Here is a 23,312-nt window from a genome sequence, read left to right on the forward strand (position 1 = left end):
TCTTCTCATACCATCAGACAATGTTTGCTTGGACAAAGTTACTGACATTCAGTAAGGACACAGTGAGTCAGCAGCATCAGTGAGCTAAGTTTAATGTATTTTCTTTTAACCACACGCTCGGCTCATCATTTTAAAGACAACCTTAATCATCACAACTAAATGTCTTTCAATTTCAATTTAAGAAAATAATTTCAACCTTTACCCAAAACCACATCTTATCGCATTGAAACCGAGAAACCGAGAATAAGGATTTAATTTTAGTAACTGGAAAAAAAAACTGACAGGAAAAGTGTACAGCTTTATTTATTTATTTTTATTATTCATTTTTATGATTTTAATAAGAATATTATTTCTTGATATAGTTTATTATTATTTTTAGATTTTAAAAGCATTTAAACAACAGAACCAGATAAGCAACAACTAATTAACAAATATTAAAAAATCTAATATCGCACACATAATTACAAACAACAATCAGAATATTTAGGAAAATTAAAATATTCAAGTAAAACAGAAACAAAAGAAAAAAAAACTTTTTCTCACTATTTCAGTGTTGTTGGGTATGGGCCTTTATAATATGAATATATAATATACAAGTATAAATAGATCAAATAAATTAATCTGAATATATTACCAATATTAAATAAGAGATACCAGCAAAGAAAACAAAAACACTGGTTTAGTCAGCATACTTTCAAAGTAAAAATATATCATGCTGTATCATGGCAAGAATTTAAATTACAAAACACAAAACACTTGTCATATAATAAACTTAAAAGAACTGAACAGTAACAGTGACGTGCAGGTCTGATAGCAATTCTTCTTTCCATGACCATGAGTTTCTGCCTTTTCCTGTCTGCATCATCTCCCGAGCAGCTGAAAGACGATCAGGTCCCTGAAGACATTCTCCTTTTCCTCAGCGGCAGTGAGAGGAAACTCCATCTGACCTAAAAGAGCCTTCAGAGAGAGACTCCAGTGTGCAAGAGGAGACCTGACTCCCCAGACATCTGTTATGTGCAATGGCATCTAATTTACCTTTTGGTGCAGAGGGAAAAACAAAGGATAGGGAGGGAGGGAGGTGCAAGGGAATTGTAGGGTTAGAAACGGGAATGTTTGCTCCTGCCTAATATGTAAAGAAAGAGAGAGAGAGAAAAAGAAACAGACCACAGAAAGAGTGGAGCACACACAGTTTGATATACAGCACAAAAACACAACAACAAATGGTACTTGGCACCAAGAAGGCTGCTGAATTAATAACAATATAATAATATCTGGCTGAAAAAGTCAAAATGAATTCAAGTGAGCAGGCTGTTGGTTTGTCAAACTGCAGGCTACGGAGCACAGGATGCAGAGACAGCTGTTGTAATGGCACACGGGGTTACAAACCAAGACACAGCATCCTGCTCAAGTCATTTTCCTTCATGGTGGTTACATAGTTCACTTGTAGCTCTGAACATGAGCATAATTTACACAGTTATTATTACAGATATTCACCAATAATTATCAACAAATGATTATCATCATAGTGTAAGATAGTAATTAATAATAATAATAATTACTAGGAGTAGTTCATTGTTAGAAATAACTGCAAATCCCTCAGCAAGACACCTAGCCTGTTTCAAATGGTTGACTTGCAATTTAAGGGTCAGAGGTCATAGATAGACACTCACTGTGAGGTCAGCTTCATTAGGTGTTGATTACCCTCCCTGAGGATGAGTTGTCTGTTCTGGTTTCCTCTTTTTTTTCCCTTTTTCCGCGTACTTTATTATATATTATTATATCAAATGCAGCTTTTAAATCTGTTCCTCTGGCTGTTTCTCCACTCTCTCAGTGTCCTTCCTTTCCTGAAATGTTAAGTGACTGCACCACCAAACATCTTGGATCTGAAACAGCACTAACCCTCGCTGAACTGCTTCTGCCGAACATATGGTGGAATCAATGAGAGGGCTCATTCATTAAGCAAAACTGTCATCAGGAGGCTGTTCAAATGGAAAGGAGCATATAGGAGCATGTAACGCAGGACCTGGATTTAATCCCAGCGATTTGTAATTAATGTATGGTACACGTCTTTGTTCCTCCCATGATTGGCTAATTAGAGAGGAAACAAGGGTGCAAAGCCTCTCTGCTTCACTGGAGGAATGCAGCTGTTGCAGCCAGAACCATGCGTTCTCTCCTAATTTGAAGCTCGCTTGTCAAAGTAGAGAAGGCCTCCTATTAAACCAATCACAGACTGTATGATTTGGCATCCATTCAGGCACTTATGATAAACAGACAACAGCAGGACCGCGAGTCAGAAGGACACTTTTTTGATGTTCAAGGCTTTGATTCCAGTTCCCTCTTGAGCTCACCAATTTCTTCTTAGTAGCATACAAGTGAGATTAAACACTCCACCCCTCTCACACTGAAGAATGGGCTCAGTCATTGTGCTGTGAGTGCAGATTAAAATGTGCAGGCCAGACAGCACAGTTTTGAAAATGTGTTGGTGCTTTGCAAAGATACACTGTGCATTATTAGATGCTAAATTGTTTATCTGGTGTATTAAATGAGTGCTATTCTACTTCTCTTCATAGATATTGTCTTTATACTTCTAGTCCTGCATCTCTTTGTGCTCATTTTGTACCTGTTTGTGGCTGTTTGACTGACTTTACAACAGCAAATTTTAACAGTAACTTCATACAGAGGTTATTTGCCAGGGTCTGCTGGCCTTGTACCTTTTAGGTCTGTTCAGTGTTTACTTCATTTTTATATAGCTGATTAGCAACTGTGCCTGAGCCTCCATTTTATGATGCAGCTTTTGTGCTAAAACTGATGTGGTTTCTACAACAGAGAAGCATGTTTTGATGTTAACTTGTTAGCCAAGAATCCCTCAACTTCTGACAGAGTCTTAAGCGTAATAATTATCTGAGAATTGCTTCAGCCTGAACGCTCTGTGCCCGGTGGTAGATCCTGAGAAAGAGCCTTTGGTTTCTGGCGAACAAGCAAAGAAGAAGAACTGGACGCTTCGCACCGAACACTGAAAGGTTTGCCAAAAAAGTGTCAGACAAAATGTGGTACATGTTAATAAAGGATCGGAGTGACTAGTTAAGGTGTTAGACTTGGGTATGTGCGGCTGACAGCAGTCCCCCTCACTTCCTCACTGGGCCATCATTTGAGGTCAAAGGGCAACAGATGACTCCTCTATCAAATGACCACCAATGTATATCCCACCCACAAAGAAATCCCTCTGGCAGGCAGTCGTTTTATTGAATCTCTGCTTCATTTAGATTATATTACACTTATCTATATTTCAGACTGATATATTAGTTCGTAGCTCCCACCACAGTCACAGTCAGCAGCAATCTGGTCAAACATAAGGGATCGTTCATAACTGTCACATGACATGTTTCTCCCTGAGCAATTTCCTTAATAATGACCAGTTTAGCTCTATCGCTCACAGTAAATGGGTCCATTATATGGTATGAAATGCTAATAGATTAGTCACTTTCCTCTCATCAGTCTTAGAATAACCTGGAATGGTGCAATGCACTTTGAACTCTGACCTCTGAACAGACTCAAGGGCTGGTCCTGACCTCCACACCGGAGGAGCAAGTCGTAGAGCAGAAAAGTGACCAGTTGCTTAAGTCACTTCAGGAGAGGAGGTGTTGTATGGGTCGTTAAAGGGGAATGTGGACAGTAGATAGGCTTTGTGTGTCTGTTTGGCAGTGGGAACAGAAAAAAGCTTGTTTTCAAGAGGGTTACTGAAAACAAGTCTGGGAATTTTAGTTCCTATTAACTAAGGATGTTGGTTGGTCAGTCCATCACTTGGTTCCAGATATTTAATTTATATCTCAACAACTACTGGATTGATTCCCATGATACGTTTGCTGTTTGCTGTGGAACCAACATACAAGTATTGTATGATCTAACAATCTCCTGACCTTCTCATTAAGGGTCACTAGTCACTTTTATTAGGGGTGTAAGGATCTGATGGGGTGACATTTGCCCACCCATCCCTGTTTCTGTGTTTGGCCTAATCCAAGCTTGTTTGGGTCCTATGCACTCTCAGTAGAGCTAGACACTCATATGGACCATTGACAGGAGGGTGATTGTGTGAGTGACAGAAATGTATCAGGAATAGAGCCAATGTCTTCAGGATAAAAGCCTGGTCTGCAGAACTGCAGCTGAACCATCTTGTTTGCATATCAATACCTTCAGGCCTGAATAACTTCAGTCAGCTGATGAATGAGAGATTTGCTGCTGTCTCAGGTCTCAGGGATCTCGGGCGCAGAGGGAGACATAAAGGAAACGTTTCACTAGCGCGAAACTCTGCGATATAGTTGGCTGGTTCCCTTTACACACTCCCCATCCATGAATGGGCTTGTGTGACCTGAGGACGTTCCATAACAAGAGAGTATGCAGGGTGGAAAATGAACACCAACCACCTGTCTAACGGCAGCAGGTTTTAGTAAAACAATTATTGGGTAATTGATATATATTTGTTTTACATTACTAAAATCTATTCTGAAATTGTAGTTGACTGTGAAAGTGGTTGCTCAGTTTTGAAAAAACAACAAAAAACAAAAAAGTTAATAGGAAAGTAAGAAAACGGGAGCAAATGTGTTGACATTATAGACAATCATTTGTATCTATTTATATCTATTTCTACTCTAAAATTGACTCCAGGTTTTTGTACATCAACTTTTCTTCATACTCTGGTCCAGCACCCATGCATGCACTCTTGTGTATTTCCGTTAAGGACCTGCATTGATTACAGATGTATGGAAGCTATATAGGTGTTAAATAATATTTCACAAATATACGGTAGCACCCATGCTCAGCCTCACCGTTAAATCAAAGCCACACTGGGACGCAGTAATAATACGCACATATTCCCACTGCCTATAAACTAAACAGGCAGTTATTGATCGTGAGTATCTCCCTTCAGTGGAGGTCCTTGAAGCCTAGAATGCAATATTAATGGATTGGGGGGGAGCTGCTGTATGCCTGAGTACTTATTTTTGTGTAAGTGTGTGTGTGTGTGAGATAGGTGGTAGCAGTCAGTATTTTATGGTGACCAGGCTCACAGGTCAAGGGGGAGCCCAGAGGTCAAAGATTGCTGCCCCCAAAAGGTCTCCAATCGGCCCAGTGAATTGATTGCTTACACATCAGAAAAACCACAGTCCAGTGTTAACTTCAAATTTAGCCCCTGTGTGCTCACAGCCAGATGACCCCACCCACCACCATCTCTATTTTCTGTCTGCATACTTGAACTCGAAGTGATTGCCAAACACAAAAGTGACCAGTCCTCAATGATATGCTCAAATTCAATATATGGAGATATGCAGATATTTGCTATGTTGCTATTAAAAGGACCATATTATATTTTTTCAGTCATCTGTTCACAGCAAGCCAAAGAGGTCACCATTTGTCCTCTTCTCCCTGCCATTCAGTATATAATATCTCTTTAATCTAGTTTAATTTTGTCAGACACTATTTATAAATGCAGTTCTAAATGGCAGTTTAGTTTCAATCAGCCTCTACCTCAGCAAGAAAGCAAATGAGCATATTTCCCGAAATATCCTGTGTAAGGCTTGAGGCTACACTTTGAACATTTGAAAAACATTATTTACTCGCGCTGTTTGTGAGTTTAACACTTAATTTAGAGAACAGGTACAGGTTAAAGATTAAAGACACAATATGTAACCTACTTTAACAGTAACATCATCTAAACAAATGTCACCTTCTCACTAAGTCATCCCATATTATGATTAATTACATTTTCTTTTCTAATCATCCTGTGTCTGGTAGGGGCCTCAAGGAAAAAACGAATTCATCTGCTCAACAGATGTATTTTGTATTCTGGGCAACAGCAATACGGGTTTGTTTGGAATAAATACAGAGAATGAACTGAGCGGTTCTCAGAAATACAGTGCAAAAATGAGCCCAAAACATATGTTTTACAATAAAAGTTTTAGTCAGAATTTCCAGAAAAATTTCAAATACAAAACTCTCAGAGACATTATCTCACCAATAGTATGTCATCTTATAAATTAGGCTTTTATATATACACTTGCATGAAAATACCATCTGTGGAAGTGTGTCGACTAAATGAAACAGACACACGTGGTCTGTAAATACCATTTTATACAAGCATAAATAAAAGCAAATTTACAGCGCATCAAGTATTGTGTTTTAATGTACAGTTTTGGTTCCAGATATCCACCTGTGTTTGTTACAGTTACAGTTTTTAAATATAAAATAAAAAAAACAACAGTCTGACATCAAGAACTGCAGACGCTGTGAAAACGTATCAGATGATTAACGTAGAAATTAGTTGAACAATACAGACGGGATTTAAGTGATTTACGTCAACACACAACACATGTTTTTATTTTGTTTTGATTGTACCGTGGTGCATATTTCAAACTCCTTTGCTTCTTTCCTCGCTGTGTGGGTTGTTTTGCAGCACAGCTCCCATGTCCAACCCAAAGCTCCAATCTGTCATTCGGCTTATCGTAGCTGCGCCCAGCTGTCCCAGCTTGTTAGTCTTTTACCGTTTTGTGTAACTTTAAGTACATCTCATCGCAGCGTTGGCTTCGTTCTGTTGCGATCTTTATTACAGATATAGTGCTGAGTGTTTTGTACTGCGACGGAGAGCCTAACATACATTGGCACACCAGGTCTTGGAAGATCCAGCTTGAAGCAAACATGCTACCACTTGGCCTGCAACCATCACGCAGCAGTACCATGAGCCACAACCAGCATGTCTCATAATTAAAGTAGAGGTTTTGCAAATGTTGTTAGCAAGTAAATGTGTGGGAAGGCGTTGGAGTATGGCGTTGGCAGATGCTGCAGTTATAGCTTAGTAAATGCAGGAAAGGCCTATGCTAAGCTTTGGTAATGCTCAGTGTCTTCAAGGTATCCCTGTGTAGTTAGCTTAACAATACAGTTTTTCACAAAAGAGCTTTGGTGAGTAGCCGTTCAGTCCCAGCCGAAATTGTGACCAGTCATTTGGTAAAACTTGAGATTGAAGGGTCTGTAGAAGTCTCTGAGCCTAAGCAAGACCTCAGAGGGGATCTGGGGATGGGGCCTGCCCTTCGACTTCCCCAGGCAGCGTGGCCTGCTGCTCCCCTCTGGCTTCTTTAGGCAGGGGAAACCTTTTGTCTGGTTAAAGTAGAAGTGCTTGTCTGTCACCACACGCTTGAGTCCCAGAAAGTCCTGGACCCGGCCCATCTCGCCTGCAGGGTCAGTCACAAGTCGTTCCCCGCTGACGAATAGAAAGCGCGACATTGGGAAGAAGCGCAGCCAGTTCTCGAGGTGCTTAGCGTAGATGCCGATGCGCACGGCGCTCCAAGACGTGTCTATGAGGCCTGTGGTGACATTGCGGAAGGCCAAGTTCTGGAAGGAGGGGAGCCCAGGAGATTTGGACAGAGTCTGGGTGTAATCAGAAACAGCTCGGGTCACGGGGTCACGCACCACCACAATGAGCTTAGTGTGGCGGCTCATGGAGAAGACGCGACGAGGGGCTTCTTTGGTGATAAAATAACTCGGGGTCTTCTCCATCGTGATCTGACCCTCCAGTGTACGAGGCATCAGGTTCCTGGTTGAAAGAAAGATAGAAAGAGACATAGACTGTTAAAAATAAAGCTGTACTTATAAGAACAACATCTATATATTAGAAAAAAGTAATACATTCCCTTAATACTCTGTAAATTCCTTTGATGATGCCTCATTTGCCTTGAAGGCTTTTTGATTTAGCTTTGTAATTAGTGGGTGAAATCTGTGATTAAAGGGAGATAAACATGACATTAGCTGCTGGCATTGATGGAGTGACCATGTCAGCGCAGACTTGGAGGGAGTCTTTGAGTAGCTACTGTAGGAAAACCACAAGGCTATATTAACCTCAGAAAAGTAATTTCCTCTCATTCGCTGCCTCCCCCTCGACTGCCTGGACTCTCTCCTCTTATTCCTTAGTGTGTTTCCCTGATGCTGGGAGGGAGTCCCACAGGACTGAAATAACTGCCACATTACTGTCATACCACTGCAGTTTGTATTCTTACTAATATTTTGCAGTTGTTTTACTGCATCAAACATTTTTCCGCTTTGAGTCCTCTATTGCCCCTATTTTGTCTGCTACAACCTTTATCATGAAAAAGGGTAATCACATTCAATAGCACTTGTGTACCCTTAAAAATCTATGTCTGCAAAGAAAAGACCTAAAACATCTGATTTATTGTAAGAAATTATTATTAATCATATTTGATAATTCATTAATAAATGATTATCCATTAATTGCTATTGATCTTAAACAACCGTGGGTGGCAAAAATATGGAATCCAGTGTTCGGTCTTCGCCAAACCTAACGCTTCTCAGTCAAGCCAAAAAGTTCTACTTCGATCTTTCCACAGAACATTCCTCTAATAGCTTTTTGGTTTATCCACGTGGCCTAAAGCAAACTGTGCACGGACGGCAATGTTCTTTTTGGAGAGACGTTCCTCCTTGCAGCGTTGCCATGCACACAAAAAGTTGTTCAACTTCCTGATGGTGGACCCATGACCATGGATATTGGCCACTTCAAGAGAAGCTTTTAGTTTCCAAGATGTTGTTGCGTGGATCCTCGTGACCTCCCAGACTATTACAAGCTTTGCTCTGTTTGATCTTTGCACCATGGTGCTGAATGTTCTCCATTTGTATATCATCTGCCTGGCAGTCTACTGGTGGAGTCTCTAATTTCCCCTTCAGATAAATTGGGTTCAATGAGGTTCAAATACTTCTGCTACACACAAATATTTCAGATCGGAACAAATAAAAGAATGAATGTAAAGCTTTTTGTCTTTGCCATGTGCCCTTGTTCAGTCCCTGCTTTTGACCTCTGACTGTTATTACGTGTGGTTGAGGTATTCTGGGCACACTTTTAGTTTTTAGAAGACTGGGCTGCCCTGTCGCTCTTTATCTTTACCTCTACTTGGATGACTCAGAGGCTGAGAAAAAATATTAGTACCTCAAAAAGTTCAACAAACCCTAACTAAAGCCTGTGTTTGACAGAACCCATCTAACATACCAGGGGAGACTGTATATAAAATTAGGGAAACAGGGAGGAAAAGGGAAACCTATTTGTCCCGTGTCATTTATTTTATTCAAATGCTACTGTAACAGTAAAATGGAATCGAATAACCTCTGTAAAAAATATCCTGCCAATATTCCTCTCCACACAAAAAAAAATAAATAAAAAAAATAAAGCCTGTCTCACTGAGTTTAATAAGATTCAAATCTCAGTTTGAGTTATCGAAATCCAAGCAGTGAGGAATGCCAGTGTTGCAACTGCGAAAGATCCCTTAGCTAATTTCCATGCTTCCCCCCTTCCCTTCTTAGCAGGCAGGGGATGGCTGGGTCGGCGTCTTCGTGGTTGGTCTGTAAGTGATGGGCTTATGGGGCTCTGAGCTCTGGTGTGTGGTGATGGAGCTGACTCCATTCCTCCCTCTGATCCAACACACAGCTCCAGCATGTCCCCTGGCATGATGTTACGAGGGTTACACCAAACACACAACTTATGGTATTCATAAGAAATCTCTCAGTTGTACAACTGGGCTGGGGCAAAACGGAGCGGAGAGAAAAGAGCACATACCTAAGGGGAGAAAAACGCTTTCTTTTTTTTTTTTTTATCAAATTGCAAAAACCTACTGCATCTTTCTGCATTTTTTTTTTTTTTTTTGTATCCAAAGACATCAAAGACAAACAAAAACAAACCCATGTATGCAAGATGCTGGAAAACATGCAAGATATATTTAGGATTTCTCTTTGGCTGCAGCCGGTGACATCCACTGCCCACAACCACATCTGAAAGCAAAACCAACTGAGGTGCAAGTGTAGTCACAGCGTTTGGTGTTTTGTGAGCGTGCCTGTTGCGCTAAGTGGATGTTTCATTCGATCCAATTGGTCTAATGGAGGGCACGGCGCTTCATGCGAAGTGGAGTGGGGCCTGCACGGGTGGGCTGTGGTTTATTAGCGCTTTTATTAGCCACTGTACTGGAACAGACCTATGTCTGACTGTAAACGTAAAAGCAACGGGAGCAAAGGAGACGTCTTCATGTGGAGGTAGTGGACAAACACTTTATTTGAATACGATTTTCCAGTTCCAGCCCTACATATGTCGAGGTAACTGCATATTTGGACAAAACTGACTTAGTACCGAAATCCTTTGACATTTTTACTACATAAAAATTATTATGCCATAGAAATGTAGAATTTCCATAAAAACACTATGCAGAATTTGCAGCAACAACGAAATGAAGCTAACACTAAGCCAAACCACATTTTATAACTCAGGGCTCGCCGACCTATTTACTTTACTCTCTGCCACAGAGAGAGCTACAGTATAGGTTGAAGCTAGCAAGCTGGGACAGGACCACAGCTAGCCTTGGCTAAAAGTAGTTTTAGTTTCTTTAGCTCCCTATGTGACAGAAAACTGTCAACTCCGAGTAACAGTCTTAGTAATTAAGTTTACACAGAAGTAATGTAGCCGCTAAAGCCAGTGATGATGAAAAAACTTTAATGATATGCTATAGTCCAACTAGCATTGCCTAGCATAACAGAGCAGTGGTACCATGCTGGTGCCATCTTCTGAATCTCATTGAATTTCCAGCGTTGGACGTGGTTACACGAACAGCGATATTACATATTTAGTCCAGTTTAACGCTGGTAGAGAGAGTTACTCAGCCTTCGCTCTGAGAGAGCTCACTGAGGATGCTGTCAGGCCCATGGGGCAAGTTTATTTATGTTTACAGTGCCAAAAAAAAAAAAGAAAAAGGAAGAGAGAAAGAAAACATCTGAGTGCATCTAACATAGCAACATGAAGATCTAGCAGAATTAAAGAGAAAAGCCCGACGATCCCCACTGAGAAGGAATGAGGCGACAGTGGAGAGAAAAACTGCCTTTAATGGCAGAAACCAGCAGAACCGGGCTCAGTGTGATCATCTGTGATACAGTGCAGCATTTCTACTGCCGCGTCGTCTGAGGACGAGGGGTAAAATCTTCTAAAACAACGCATAAAACAAACATTATAATTTATGAGTTCTGTATACTTCCCTTTTTAAACTGTGAGTGTGAGTATTTTAGGGAACACCTGCAGCTACACTAAACACACTGGCTATTATCACCTTTTCAGTGGGAACACACACACACACACACACACTATCCATTTTCATTTTAGTTAGTAATCTTACTCTCTCTTTGCCTTCTGTTATGACAAACTTAGAAGGCGCGCACATGCACACACACACACACACACACACACACACACACACACACACACTTAAACATAGCACACAGTAACCATCCAAATATGCCTTCCACAGGATGGATCCACATCTGGGAGCAATGAAAATCCTCATTATGTGTGTGTGTGTGTGTGTGTGTATGTATAGTGGAGATGAGGGAAGTGTTTTTGGGGTTAGGAAGTTTCCCTCTGGTCCCAGTTTTTAGAGCTCAGAATGCTGTGATCCATACTGGCTTTTCTGGGCCTGAGGCCAGAATCCTAGACCCTCTTAATACCCACCAGCCTGATCTGCACGGAAACGGACTCTTCCACCCTGAGGCGTCTGAAGCACATGGTTGTGATTCAGAGGGCGAGACGGATGGGGATCACAGGGGATCATGTAATGCAACATGTCACCATGTGCAGATTTTACCCTCATACATGTTTTGTTTCCCTATTGTTTCCTTCCTCTGTCTCCATTTCCTGTACCTCTTGTCTTTCCTCTGTTTTCCTGGCCTCCCGCCCCCTTCCCATGTCTCTCTTACAGCTTCAAAGCCTCCACTTTGCCTCTACTGTACCCTACAAAGTGAGATTGTTATGAAGATATTTGACACGTGAAGGAATTTGAAAACACATCAACATCTTCGACTCCTACAGAGAAGACGACTGAAGAAAGACACAGTCTGCCTCTGTGTGTGTGTGTGTGTGTGTGCGTGCGCGTGTGTGTGTGTGTGTTCAAAGATCTGTAAAAGCTGCTGCGTGGAGGGTGAGGTTGTCATTACTCACAGCAAATACAGGGCTGAGGAGCTTCTGTGGGCTGATTAGAAGTCAGCAGGGACTGTAAGCAACTCAACAAAAGGGGAAGTAAAGTAGTGCTTCCCTTGATGTCTGTTGGAGGTGAGCCATTATCCTGTATTAGTTGGATGGTATTTCTGGGCAATATTTAGCTTTTTGTGAAATGCTATGTAAAAACAGATAACTTTCTTTATTAGGTATTCATATATAGGAGATATTAAGGCCAAAGTAATTAATGATAAATAATTGCATCTGGTTTCGCTTCATTTCAGTTTTGTGTCCAAATTTGTTTCACAGACTTTTCCTGTAGAGGTAACATTACAGTTTTAGGTTTTAAGGTTTTAGGAATAAAAACAGTCAACTTCTCTTTCTGCAAACTTCGTGAAATTCAATTTAATACTTTTAAAAAGCTTTTTTTGAATCACAGGCACACCGACTGCAGTTTGAAATGTTTTTACCATCATGCTGGTGAAAGAATGATCTAAAATACGTCGGGACGATAAATCCACGACGACATATATTTTTTAACCACATACATTTTCTGAGATTTAAATCACAGTTTTTACGTTCAGGCTTTATATTCAGTCAGTTCAGTTTATAGAAAATTGAATAAATTAACCAATACAATTAAATATTAATCAGCTAATTTAAGCATTTGCTAAAACTGACTGTAGCCTGTCAGGTGTAGATTAACTTCTTTGCTGCTACCTAGTGCAGAACAGTGTTTGCTGCAACGCTGATGACGCCATGACAGCCCAAAACCACATGAAAACTACATGTAATTCAATGCATAGGCTTCTGTACTGTATACTGTTACCATCTACAGTTGGCATGAAATCATAGTCAGGATCTTCTGAAATGAAAAGCTTTTTATTACCTTTAAGCCCCACATACACAATCTGCATTAAATAAACCCATTTTCCCACCCTTCATGTTACTGCACTCAGTGTGTGTGGCAGACTATTACACAATCTGAAGGTTACCGTCTGGCAGACGCACAAGGGTGGTGAAGGGTATTTTTACTGAAGAGGTTTGCATCACTGGGGTAGGTCGGTAGGAAAGAGCTGGAGAATATGTTTAGCTGAGGGGAAAAATAAAGGCGTAACAGCTAATAGAGAGATCACAGGGCCTGGGAGCGGTGAGCGAGTGAAAAGCGGTCAGTCAGAGTTTCCTCTGAAAAACCAGGGGATTCCTAATGATAGAGGAACATCTCTATATCTGCGCTTGTGTGTGTGTTACATTTGATTTTGTACTGCTTTAAAACATTGTTGTGTTGTTCTGTGTACAGATGAAACAATTTTGTAACATTTAGGCTAAGCCAGGCTCCGCTGTTTATGACCTTAGTGTTATCCTAAGCAAACCAGTCAACTGTGGCCTTATCCCTATTAAATGTGATAGTGGGATCAATCTTCCCTTCTGACTTTTGGTCAGAAAACAAATAAGAGAACACAGAACGGGAACAGGGGATGAAGTGATATTTAGGAGTGTGTTGGTTATTTTAAGTGTGATTGTGCTGTGTATGTCTGTTAGAGTGAGTGTAAGGAAATGTGTGTGTGTGTGTGTGTGTGTGCCACTGATTGGTCCAGCTCCTCTTGACTTATCAAATGGGAAAATCTGCAGTTGTATTTCTGCCGGGCTCACAGTGGCCTTCTTGTGTGGCTTTATCGCAGAGTTGCCAGAGGCCTTGGGGGCCCCACCCTACCTTCATCCGATCTCTTGAACACAGGATGGAGGGACGGATAAATGAGGTGGAGAGAGGGGAAGATTACAGGAAGGACACTTCCTGCCTTTTGCATCCTGATCTCAGTGATGTCATGATGTCCATGGCCACGGACATAATTGGGCTGTTAATTCATGAAACTCAGTTCAGTGTAGCTAACTGGTAATATAATGTAATAATAGTTAGGAAGAAGGTCTCGTCAGCAGCAGTAACACTGCAAATTATGCACAGTTTTTGTCACAGTACATTGTGATAATTTATGACCCAAATGATGAATCGATTATTTAAATAAATCATGCTGAAAATAGTTTTTGTTGCAATCCATGAGCACATTTTCTTATAAACATATATTAAAATATGAGGTAATTTTAATATATTGACAATGTGAATTTATGGAAGCCACTATGTCCCAACAATGCAGCTAATCATTCATAATAATTAATTCTAATAATCTTATACTCAAATGATAAATTACATAAAGTTAAACATGAAATGTTTATATATATATATATATGTGTGTGTGTGTATTTCTGTTTTCCAAAATAGATTGAAAATATTTTAATACATATATCTTTAACTGTGCACAGACGACAGACCAAACAACCACATTTTCACCAATTAAACAGCTTTTCCAAATGAGAACACACACATACGGGACACACACACACACACACACACACACACACACACACACACACACACACACACACACACACACACACACACCTCAGGAACACTGTAATCGACTCAATATGGATTTTTGCTTGTGTGGCAACTGCCCTGTTCCCAACCAAACTGTCCGATTCTGAATAACCCACTTCCGAGCAGTTTCATCCTGCCGCTCCTCATGGTTTCTCAGCTCATTGTTAGCAACGTCTTAAGCTGAAAACTGGAAATGACTGCTGGCAGAGGCACTGCTTTTACAACTGGAAACAGTCCATTAAGTAGTCTGCTATTAGTGCCATCTATCAGGCTTGTCAGAGTGAACTTGGCTGCATTTAGACACACATCAAACATACATGACACACTTAGAGTTTGGATGGACATGAAGCAGGAGCTGGTGTTGGTTTCCAGATTTCCTCCCATCACAGTGCTTTGTTTTTGCTTGTCCTCAAATTCAGCTCTAGTTCAGCTCTAGCTCTCTGTGCCAGAGTCTCAGCCGTAATTAATTTCATTTCCTCTAGAAGCCAGCACAGACATCACTGACAATTATCCAATTCTTATAAGTTGGTTAGGCCGAACTGATGGGAGTTTTTGAGGAAGCGGACAAAGAAAGGTGTGTTTCTCTGTGGGATTCTCAGGGTGTCTGCAGGTTCTCACGCCCTCCCACCCAGTCAGGCAGACAGACATTAAACAGAGGTGGACACCAGTGAGACGCGCACACACACACACACACACACACACACACACACACACACACACACACACACACACACACTCAGACTCATGGTCAATAATTACCTGCCTTTTCAGACAGACTAGTAAAATGGGTGTGGATTTCAGTTCAGTCTGTTTTGTCCAACAAAACCATACAGCAGTCAAAAATCAATGTGCAACTATTTCTAATAGTTTATTATTTTTCTTGACAAAATTAATAATGTCACTCACGTAAATGAAGGCTTCATGTTCTACTCAAATCCTTTTTACAACTTATGCTGTTTTGAAAGCTAAAGCTACAAAAACTGATAATTCTGCACATATTGTATTAAAGAGCTGAAACTAACTGTTCCAACATTTTCTTTTCAGTAAGAATGTCTGACGTCATTTCTTCAGGCTTCTAGGTATGATGATTTTTTTCTTTACCCAATTATATGATCTGTTCCTGTGTTTAATATTATTATACACTTAATATCCAGTTTTTTTTTATTGCTGCTTAAACAGGGAGAGCAATTTAAACACCTCATTTTAAGCTTTAAGAAATTGCAACTGGCATTTCTCACCATATTCACAAATGAATCCATGATGAAAATAATCATTATTTAAGGCTTCCATAAAGTTTATTAGCCTTCAATTTCCTAACTGCCATCAGGTTTTTCACTGATAATGTGAAAAGCAAACTTTATTTCATTATTAAATCATATTAAAATCACATTAACATCAGATGTAGAATTAGTAAATGCAAAATTTAAAATCTATACTATTTAGTAGTTCTATGTTAAGCAGATTATGTATTGTTATTACAGAAAAATATTAGGAATGAGAGAATCAAGGTATTCAACCAAGTACCCATTATGCAGATCTGTCTCTTCCAGAGTTTTATATTTTTACACACCTATCCAATTTCTTTTATTTAGCCTCTGGTCATTCATACACAGTAAGTGGGGTGGACTAAACAATAAAAAACCCACCTCAAACTACACATCTACAGTCGCATCAACATCTCACTAAAACAACATCATCAGCACTTTCATGTAGGAGGATTTACTGCTGGACTTTTACATTAGACAGCTATTACTTTTACATATGTGCACCTAATGAAATGCAACCTGAGCGCATATTGAATTACTGTATCTTAATGACTGATGCATTAACATGTAAGAATAACTACAGTGATGAAGGACTGACAGGAAATAGATAGAGGCTCATTTTGTTGTGGTCCACTGAACATGGCAGCTCATCAGCCTGATTTCTGATCTCCGTTTAGTAAAGAAAGTCATGCTTATATGTGCTTAATGTCTTGAAGGCTGTGGCTGAAGAAAAGTCATGACGGTGTAGATTTAAAACCCAGAAGGGTCACACTAAAAATGAATCACAGCGATGAACGACACCAGCTGTCTCTTTCTGTGCTGTGTAATCGTGATTGAAGTTTGGTGAGGTTCCTAGTTTCTCCAGCGATCCTCTCACCAGTCATCTGATCCCATTATTTCTGACTGGATGAGACACGTCATGTTGGGAAGGGGGAAAGGTCGACCAGTGACAAGCTGTCAAAATATTGATTACTGGGTTGAATCAGACCTTTTTTCAGCGAGTAAAAATCCATACCTATCTCACAACAATTTATCAAGTCATGTTTGATTACACTCTTACGGATTTTCCTGCTTCATTTACATATTCTGTTAATTCTGTCCAAAAATGCCTTTACATGTAAATTTGAGAGCATGTTATATCATGTTTATTAGTTCTGACAGTCATGTCAGATAGAGTTGCTCATGATTATGCACATAACTGGCCAGTTTTTCTTCAAATGCTTGAAAAGCATTGACCCCTGTCTTTTCACAGGGCTGTCCTTTCCCTCCATTTTTCAGAAATATCTATACATTTTCAATTTTTCCAAAGCCTCTATTTCCCCGAAACCCCTCTGTTAGTCGCTGAGGGGTTTCCATGCAGTTTCCAAGAGTGTGAGCACAGGAATTCAACAGGGAATCTCCTGTGATTGCTAGAAAAGTCAAACAGGAAATAAAACCTGGACATTCCTGTCTAGGTAGAGCATCCAGCAGTGAATTAAAATAGCCGATAGAGAAAATTACAATAACGCTGAGTCCGAAGACGCTGAAAAACACAGAGGCTCTAACAGGAGCAAGAACTCATCCAGCGGCTTTGCATTACACTGTTTGAGTGACCTGAACAAGCCAATAAATCCACTCCTGCAACACTGAGAATGGGAGGTATAAATGTCAGCTGTGGAGGAGAGTAACAGCTCCCTGTCCAAACAGGATTGAATATTCAGAAGTTAATTCATTTCGGCTGCAACAGAGTGATAAAGGCAGTGAGACAGAGATCAATAGAAAGAACCTATTTTAGTTGATCGATATTGGGAGATGACATTTATATGCTGGGGATATTTATAGTGTCAAGAACAGGCAGAGAGGCGCCGATATACACGGGGGCCGAGGCGATGGACTTCAGGTAGAGCTGAAGCAGTGTGAATGAATCCAAGCTCACACACATGTTCACACTCACTCACTTGCACACCATGGCTGCCTAAACCCTCATTCTCCACCACGAAACCACAGAATCGTTTCCAGTAGATGGCAAAGCCAAGGCTTTTCCACATATAAGCATTTTTTCGCAAACAATTTGCCAAATGCTTCCTTTAAGGATGTCCATATGTTTTACTTGGTTACCAGCTGAAGACAGAGGCCAAGGCCCTCTTTCTGAGCTCAAAGTCAGAGAGAGCTCTTTGAAATGAAGAGCTCTGAGAGAGTACATATTTAAGTGTTACTTTCCAGCCCGGTTTCAGATGATTTTGTTGGCTTTATATGATCCGGTTCTATTTCACATTGATATATGTAAAACTGGGTATTTTGCATGTAATTACACTGAATGAATAATGTTTTTGTAACAACATATGATATCTGGAATAGGCAGGGAAGAAGAAAGGGAAGGAAGAAAGGACAGGAGGAAGTCACAGGGAACTTAATGAGCCGCTGAGTAAATTAATGTTGATACATGTCAGTCAATACCACATTATTAAAGTAAATTAATATTCAAAAAACATGTGAGGAAGGAAAGAGTGAAACTAGAGCAGCGGCTCCCAATGTTTCTTATGTAAACTGTGACAGCTGTGTCACATAAACTGTGTCCTCTGAGTGAATTGATTTTAAATTGGATGTCATTTAACGATATTAATTCGATAAATCTGGATACTGTTAGCTGTCACTATTTTCAAAATGGATTGGTTGGACTGGCTATTATTTTAACTAACAATTTCAAGTGCTTATTACATTTACGGACTTCAACTAACTAACTTTCAACTCCCCTCGCCCACCAACCCTCTACCAGCCTGTTGCAGCAGTGTCCTTCATATTAAGAGGATCCTCAGTGTCCACAGACAATATACAACTGTCTGGAAATCTAATCTTTACTCTGTTCTTGATGTAAGGGTTCTGTGTAGCCCGAGCTGCCTCTTAGTATCAGTTCTGGTGCACCGTGTGTGAGGTGTTCAGGGACAGTATAGATTGTAGGTCTTCTGTATATTGGATGTGCTTACTCATGTACTTTTAGCTAACATTTCCAACCATTTATCCCTATCTTAGTTAACATTTCCAAACACTGATCCCTATTTTTCTTTAAGCTAGTAGTTCAAATATTTATGGATTATTTAAAATTAACAACTTAAAACATTTATTCATACATTTACTTATAATTTAATTTATCCATAACTTTTAGCCATTACATATTTACACTTCTCTGCTAGCTGTAATGTGTTCCCAATTAAATCCTGTAGTGCTCAGGTAGTATAGCTGATTCCTTATATTTTTTTAAATAATCAAATCATAATTGACCTTTTTTTAATGATTTCACATACTTCCTGATGACTACATATGGAGGCCACCGTGAATGAGTTGAGTGTTTTAAAACTTTGAGGGTAGGATTAATCTGTAAAATCAAATTTGAAAAAGTCCAAATAAATGTTGTTGCTTCTCTACCCCTGTTACAGCTCCTGTTAGAATAAACCTATACTGTTCTTTATTATAGGTTTGAGGTGCAGGAAGACTGCTCATCATGGAGCAGCACAATGATGTAAGGGGGTGGCTGTGTGGGGGTGCTGACTAATGCTTCATTAGGCCTTGTTTAACTGCGACTGGGGCCTAATCCCTCTCAGCCTGTTCACATGTCCCTGAGCTGTCCATGTTAATGCCTGACCTGTCATTACACAGGTCCAATTCACACGGTGTTGACACGAGCTGTCAGCGGATTAGAGGAGAGCAAATACACACATTTCATTATGGCTTCACAAGAGAAAAGAAGAGAAGGAGACAAAAGAGAGGTACATACGTCATGTCTGTGTCAAAAGATTACAAGGTAAGTTCAGTTTCCTATGCACAGAAAGTAGAGGGAACATGTAATAGTCACAGGCCTTTTTCTAATTCTCTGTTTAGTTTTGTCATCACTCATTTAGTAGTAACCACAGTACCGTCACATCTTGAATGTCAGCATAAATAAAACTAAAGAATTACATTTTGTAAATCTGAACTCACTGACATTTTATTTTTGCCGATTTGCAAAGTGATTTTAAAATTACAATTTGAACCAACCAACTGTGGCAAGTAACACACATACAGCAAAGTGAACTCATATTACATCACCAATAATGAGCTAATGTACGTTGACTTTCCATTTGCAGTGGGTTTCTAAAAAGGTTTGAGGGCAGGGGCTTTATAGTAAAAACTTAAATGAACTTTTAGACTTCAAATTATTTGTAGTTTGAGCTTTTGGAAGTAATTACAATGATCCTTTTACTAATTAGAAGACAACAGAAGTATAGTTTTGTGCATCCCTTAGTCTTGAAACTCCCTGTACTTTGGTACTGAAACCTGGCATAAAAAAATAGATATGGGTTTAACAAATGATGAAGTTTGTTTTATTGTCTAATTTAATTTAAGATATTTCCCAAAGCTTTCAACTGCTTGAAAACTTGTCTGTGCTGAACGAGCTGTCTCAACGAGCTGCTGTCCATTTCACTCATAACTTCCTCATCACACATCGAACATGCTGATGTAGTCTGCATGCAGCGGGGGAAATCTTAGCCTCTCCTTAAAAAACTTAATAAGGAGGCAAACCAACACTTGCACACACTTTGATCTCGCTTGGTGTCGCTCCACCTGAGCCTCACAGCGAACCAGTGAGTAACCAGTGATATTGATCTTTCCCTGTTTCTTCCTGTCTCCTTCTCTCGTGGCACATTTTTCTGCTGCACCTCCACCTTCTCATCTCTTCCCTACATTTGATTATCAGATGTGTAACTCTCATTTATCCTCATTCCTCCATCTGCCCCCCCCCCCATCTCCATCTCTCTGTCTGTCTCTTATTTTCTCTCATCGGTGCTTTATGAAATATCAGGTAGTCACGCTCACCAAATAAATGTAGCAGTAGTATCCTCTGAGATCACCGCCATAAAAACATTATTCTCTTTATTCTCTATGTGGATTTTGGCAGGTTACTCCACGTGCTGCTGCTATCCTTAAAATAATTTCATCTGAATGAAAAGAAAAAAAAAACAAGTAGTCTATTTGTGATTAGAGACATATCCCTATAAACCTTCAGAAGCTCAATCTTGGCTGATCCTCTTGAAACCACACAGCCACCTGACTGAAGGGTCATATATAACCCATACCCATCCTCCCCCTGTGATCAGGCTGCTCAGGGGACCAACAGAGACACTTAGGGAAGCAGCATGTCAGCTCAATAAACAGCAATTTATTGGCAGGGGACTGAATGTGCTGCCATCCTTGGAAGCTCTCACCAGGACACCTTACTGGTGCTGAGAGATATTAATGAATATGTGTGCCTGCGCGCTTTTGTTACATCATGTTGAGTGTCCTATAACATTTACTATAATAAGGGGAAAAGACAAATACATTTTTATAAAAGAACTGCAACAAAAAGGTTTGCATGCATGCAAAGGTATTACCACACAAAGCGATCCAGTGCTTTACTCTCAACATTGTGTACCTCACCCTAATCAGACGCCATCGAATCATTCAGGCTGCTTAAACTAAAAATGTGCAGCTGCTGCAGATAAAGTCTGACCCAGACTTTTTTCTTGAAAAGATTATTTATCTTACAGTCATTGTACTGTTTCTAGACAGGATTCAAAATTGCATGACAAAGTCAAAACCTCCTCACCTGTACCATTCCAGTCCTTTGTCGTAAAAGCGGTCAAAGAAGTGCGGCTCAGCTCCCACGGCTCTCACGTCCGGATGGATGCGCAAGAACTCCAGCAGAGCCCGAGTCCCACCTTTCTTCACCCCTATGATGATGGCCTGAGGAAACTTTTTGCTGCCGAAATTATTTGCTATCGAGATGTTGTTGGGTGGAACATCGCTGATCGATGAGTCCGACAGTTGTTCCTGGATGAACGACGCAGGGGACGCGTTAAACGCGCCGCGCTGTTCCGGTGACGCTCCTTGTCCGTCATTTAACATCATTTTATTTGGACTATTAATTCGCTGGTCATACACAGGTCTGGGCAGGGAGTCACAGTATCCGTTGAGGCAGTAAAACAGGTATGTGAAGAGTATGATCATGGTAAAGAAGACAGAAAGCTTGGACTGCACCTTCAGGTGTCCAAAGTTGAACGCAGCTCTCCATTTACTACATCCCATTAAGTCGCAATCCTGAGCATGAGGACACAACGCAGGAAACATGCCATAGCAGAGGACTTCATACTACTCTCTTTAAAAGTTACTCAAGCTGAAAACGAATTAATAAAAACCACCTCTCTCTTTCCATCAAGTTGCTCAGAATGTGCCCATAGCGCGTCAAAGAGCTCCACATGCCCCTCAGCTCATCTTACTCGCCATTTGTCTTGCTCTGGAATCTTCAGCTCAGTGCATCAATAACAACTTACATATTTGTTCAACAACTTAAGCAGAGTTTCAGCTGAGTTGAGCTGAAAGGAGCCTTTAGATTGACGTCCCGCTGCGCTCCGTACACCCTGTGCGCTCCCGTCGCTCCTTGGCAGCGACTGTGCAGGAAAGCCTCACTCCTTCCCGTTGCGCTGCCAAATCCACGCCCAGACACACCACACATACGCCCCTTTCATCCTGAGTGCGACACTAAGATGACAGAAAATAATTAAGAGGCGCGTTGCGCCCTCCCCAAGTTGACAGAGATTATTATTTTGAAAGCAATTTAGGCAAAATAGTCATTACTTTAATTGTGCTGCACTGGAGGAGAAGGAAAACGTTTTGGAACATAATAAAGAGGGAATATTAGTTTTTGATTGCAGAGGATGCAATTTACCTTCATTTCCCCTTTAATATTCACCACATCCACTTTAAAACTTGCTGCAAGTTTGGAAACGTTGCTGGTGTGAGTTCCAGGCTCTGACGGGGCCACCTGCTGTCTGCTGGCCCCTCTGACCACACAGTCCCCTGGAGCCAGTCATGACACACACGTTTAACCTTTAGGCTCCTCACTATAGGGGAACAGACAGATGCCATCAGCTTTCTCTGTTCCTTTTCTCTCTCGCTCCATCTGTGTGTGTGTGTGTGTGTGTGTGTGCGTGCACATATGCAACACTATCGTAACAAGCAGTGAACCAGACCACCATCACTCTCCCTTAATCTACTATTACCTCTATGTAGATGTATAAACTGGATGTAGGTTAACAACAAAAATCTGTCAGGTAATATTTTGGTTAATGAAACACTATTAAAAAAACAATAACATGAGCACAGACAGCTCGAGGGTCATTTTGTGCCTGTGTTTCCATCATCAACTTTCTCTTTATGTCACTTTTACAGATTACAGGCTGATGAACTTGATGAACTGATGATAACATATAAGAAAAGAGGGTTCTCGACAACTTCAGGTTTCTCCACAGCTTCAAGTTACCGGATGAAAACAATATAGTGAATAAAATTAATTATAAAATTCAGAATGCTTGAATTCACAAGACAAAACATCAGCTGTACAAATGCAAAAAAGACCATTAATATAACAAATAATATACATTGTATTTTTTTTGCTATTTTCTAATTTCAAAGTAAAATCAGCTGTTCATGAAACAGAGTTATGGATTTGGATAGTATTTATTGTACAAAGTAAGCTACAACATGTGGGGTAATCCACTCTCACGTGTGTTCCCAAGTGTGCAGTGGGCAGAAGTACTTTCAC

The 23,312-nt window shown here is 40.3% G+C and overlaps 1 protein-coding gene across 1 annotated transcript; it reads right to left on the reverse strand.

Annotated features, from left to right (window-relative positions):
- Positions 1 to 5,930: 5,930 nt before the first annotated feature.
- On the reverse strand, positions 5,931 to 22,145 carry LOC113156629 (heparan sulfate glucosamine 3-O-sulfotransferase 6-like). Its single transcript, XM_026351866.1, has 2 exons — positions 21,318 to 22,145; positions 5,931 to 7,579 (listed from the first exon to the last, which is right to left on the reverse strand). Exons 1-2 carry the CDS (start codon positions 21,836 to 21,838, stop codon positions 6,961 to 6,963), a joined length of 1,140 nt encoding a protein of 379 aa, XP_026207651.1. The 5' UTR covers positions 21,839 to 22,145; the 3' UTR covers positions 5,931 to 6,960.
- Between the last annotated feature and the right edge of the window lie 1,167 nt (positions 22,146 to 23,312).

Source organism: Anabas testudineus, chromosome 19 (assembly GCF_900324465.2).
Source record: "Anabas testudineus chromosome 19, fAnaTes1.2, whole genome shotgun sequence".
Lineage (NCBI taxonomy): Eukaryota > Metazoa > Chordata > Actinopteri > Anabantiformes > Anabantidae > Anabas > Anabas testudineus.

Coding starts and splice junctions, on each gene's coding strand:
- LOC113156629 (XM_026351866.1), bottom strand. CDS start 21,838: ATGTTTCCTGCGTTGTGTCCTCATGCTCAGGATTGCGACTTAATGGGA. Junction 7,580..21,317: donor AAAGGACTGGAATGGTACAG/GTGAGGAGGTTT, acceptor TCTTTCAACCAG/GAACCTGATGCCTCGTACAC.